Source organism: Cibotium barometz, chromosome 23 (assembly GCF_041138505.1).
Source record: "Cibotium barometz isolate CiBa-2024 chromosome 23, ASM4113850v1, whole genome shotgun sequence".
Classification (NCBI taxonomy): domain Eukaryota; kingdom Viridiplantae; phylum Streptophyta; class Polypodiopsida; order Cyatheales; family Cibotiaceae; genus Cibotium; species Cibotium barometz.
The window spans coordinates 51,043,405-51,047,065 of record NC_141068.1 but is presented as its reverse complement, the minus strand read 5'-3'; the positions used below and the strand labels follow the sequence as shown (position 1 = coordinate 51,047,065).

General features: G+C 41.2%; 1 protein-coding gene across 1 annotated transcript; it reads right to left on the bottom strand.

The window, feature by feature from the left end:
* Nucleotides 1-2,486: 2,486 nt before the first annotated feature.
* On the bottom strand, nt 2,487-3,361 carry LOC147626068 (uncharacterized). The gene has a single exon (XM_086817894.1). The coding sequence runs from the start codon at nt 3,212-3,214 to the stop codon at nt 2,612-2,614; it is 603 nt and encodes a 200-aa protein (XP_086674020.1). The 5' UTR covers nt 3,215-3,361; the 3' UTR covers nt 2,487-2,611.
* Between the last annotated feature and the right edge of the window lie 300 nt (nt 3,362-3,661).

The window sequence follows — 3,661 nt, the reverse complement described above, 5'->3', positions numbered from 1 at the left end:
TATAAAAATTTAATTTATTTGGTTGTACATCAAAGAGAGTGAGTCACTCAAAGCACATTTAAATAAAATAAAAAATGTTATACAACAACTTGCATGTATCAATTCGGTCTCCAGTGGAAGAGGATGATGTCATAGTAATCCTTTTTTAAGAGCATGAACTTGAAGGCATTGAGCCCATTGGTGGCTCTCTTGAAAAATCTACCTGACCCGACCTTCACCGGAATCGAAGAAACCTTGATCGAAGAAGAAAAGAGACTCAAAGTCAAAGTAGGTGGATCTTCATCACACTACAAGGAGAAAGCATTCCAAGAGCTAGGGTGAAGTGTAACTTTTGTGGCAAGACAAGACACATAGAAAGAGAGTGTTGGAGTAAGAAGAAGACTCCAAACAATGCTCAAGCAACATAATGACAAAAGAAGAGCCAAACATGAATGGGCTTCCCAAGAAGCCAAGCATGAAAAATACTCTTCTAGTTGATGGAAGCAGGTATCCCTCTCACCTTGTGTTTAAACCCACTCATTGTATTCCTACCCTTGTGTAAAACTACATTCTCTAAGCTAGCATTGTAACCTTTGAGAGACCTGTGAGGATAGACCACTCTATTAAATGACTAAGAGTGTAGGTCTAGTGCATGTATGGTTGTAGTAGTTCCATGAGCTTTCATGCATCTACAACTAACCTCATCAACGAAAACCCTACAAATACATCTCTAGATGGTGGGGCTATGGCGAGTGTAAGTCTCGACCATGCCCATCACTTGTATCACCACATCAACCTTACAAGTACAAAGAGCTTCAAATATTTTTTCCAAGTCTTAAGTTGTGAGATTTGGGAATAATATCATGTCATGCCAAGAAGTTCCAGGTTGCTAGCTACTCATGCAAATCATTCATTGGTGGTCTTGGTGTCACTAGGCCTGCGCAGGGGGCGCTTCTACCAACTGCCTAAATTTAAAGGGCCTAAGCTACTTTCACAATAGAAGGAGGCCTTGCATGAAGAGCTTCTACATCGCATATACCTTTCATGCCACCAAATAAGTTACCTACCACTAGGGCTAACCAAGGATTATCATAACAACATGCCCTATCAGTTTTGGATCGATCCCCAATCTACCACTCAACCTCGCACGTGCCAACCTCACATGGTATATCCTAGACCATTCACATCTATCCGAACTTATGTGTTATTCACTTATATCCTAGACCATCAACATCTATCCGAACTTATGTGTTATTCACAATGGTATTAATTATCATTGCCCCCTTAAGTACTTATTAAAGGACATGTTTTATGTTTTCATATAGTTAAGGTTGCTATTAAGTGTTTTGGGGCGCAAGGGCTTATTTTGTGCTTCACTGTCTACTTATATTTGATCATGTTATGTAAGGACCCCTTCATCATCACCAGTCTTGTAATTAAGCCATAATATTCACTTCAGCTAAAAAATTAGCTGAAGGATAATTTATATACTTTAAAAAAACAAGAAGATAAGTAATAGCCATGAAATTATTTGAGTGTTCTTGTTTATTTTATAAATCTACATGTAAATAGGAAGGAAAACAAATATTTATTTTCTAGAAATAGGAAGGCAAAGACACTTACATAGCCATGAAACTACTTGAGTGCTCTTATTTGGGAAAAAAGGAAGGTATATAAACTCAAATGGACATAAAATTACTATTTTATGGTACATCTACACATGGTTAGAGTTTTGAAATAAAAACCATATACCTAGCAAGTATAAAATTTTATAAATACTAAAATTACATGCAAAAATGGTTGTAAAAAAAACTTTTCTTTTTCGGAACATGCCACTAAAAAATAAACAAATATTATTTGCTATTACGCTTTTTGCTTTTTGCTTATACAAAAGCACTAGGCTTCTATAAACTTCGATCGTACTTTAAGATGTTATTTTTGTTCTTAAATTTGTCATTCTCTCCTTAATTTTATTATTCTTGGTCCTGGCGTACTCCTTAATTTTCCTTTTACTTTCACAAAAATCCCTCTCTAATATATATGGTCTCATGATGGTTCATAATTATAAACTCATAGATGATTGCAAACAGTTAAATCTGATGGAATTGTGATATGGAATGCAGGCAACCATCAATAAGACCGTAGAAATGCAAGGATAGTGAGGTCTTTTCCTTCATTCTCAATGACTTGGGGTGGGGAGATAGCCAAGGGGTAGGACGTTGGAGTGCCACTCTACGAGCATAAGTTCGAATTCATTCTTCAATTTCAAAAATGGGACTCTGTTGTGTTGTGATGGAATTGTGATATGGAGAGTAGGCACTCAACAATAAAAATATAGAAATGCAAAGATAGTGCGGTCCTTTCCTTAATTCTCAATTACTTGGGGTGGGGAGATAGCAAAGGGGTAGGACATTGGAGCCCCACTATGTGGGCATAAATTCGAATTGATTCAAACCTAGCCTCCCTCCCCCCCAAAAAACAAAACAACAACAACAACAACACACACACACAAAAACACAATATCTTCTTCTTCTAAGATTGCCAAAGTATTTTATATCTTCTTCTAAGATTGCCAAAGGAAGGGCACAATATCTTATTCTTCTATGATTGCCAAAGGATTTGATATCTTCTTCTAAGATTGCCAAAGGAAGGGCTCTTTTGATGGATGGTCACTCTTTCCTACGTCGAAGCTGTAGAGGGAGGTGAATGCGGTGGATGTAGCAACGAGCCCGTGTTGTTGAAGATCATCGCCCACCCAGCAAAGCTCTTGCAAGTCGTAAAATTGCGGCATCTCTTCTTGCTGTATGTCGTCCGCTGGAAGCTGGGGATGTGAGCCTGAGATTGTGTCGAGGATGCAGTGGCATTGTTTTGTATGTTTTCGTGATGGTCGAGTACTAGGGGTGGGGCGGTCTTTGTCAATGTTGGTGCTGCTGCTGCTGCTGTGGGCGAACGAGGCTGCAAATGCAGCTGTGGCTCGCAAGCATCTAGCGGTGAGGCAACGGGAGGCGATGGGAGGGGGGTGTTGGGGGAAATTGAGAGCAGAGGATTGGCCGCGGAGGCTGACAAGGGCAGCGTCGTAGGCTCTAGCAGCTTCTTCTGCGGTGGCGTAGGAGCCGAGCCACACCCTCTCTCGACTGTTGGGGAGGCGGATCTCGCAAACCCACTTCCCCCAGCTCCTCATACGCACTCCTCTGTATTTGCTTCCTTTCTCACAGGCCTCAATTTGAGGGACCATTGAAGCTTTGAATGGAATGAATATATTGCAACCCTCCCAAGAAGAATCTTCAAAGTTGACGCAATTAGAGAGAGAGAGAGAGAGAGAGAGAGAGAGAGAGGACAGCCCGAGTTACAAGCAAGCAAGCAGCTAAGTCTCTATAGAGGTAGGCTGGTGTAGCTGGGCTTTGAACGTGGGAGCATGAAGGTTTTTTTATGGCAAACAAAACACGCGGGTAGCACGGGCATTTTGGAGAGGAAGAACGAGGGCCGCCCTCGTTGACGTGTACAACGACAGCCAATATCCATGCCCGTCACATTCTCTCTCCCTCTCGGACTCTCTCTCTCTCTCACACACACACACACACACTTTTTGTAAAAATACTCTCCATCTCCCTCTCTCTCTCTCTCTCACACACACATATTGTCCCACATCCCCACATTCTCTCTCCCTCTCACACCCACGCAT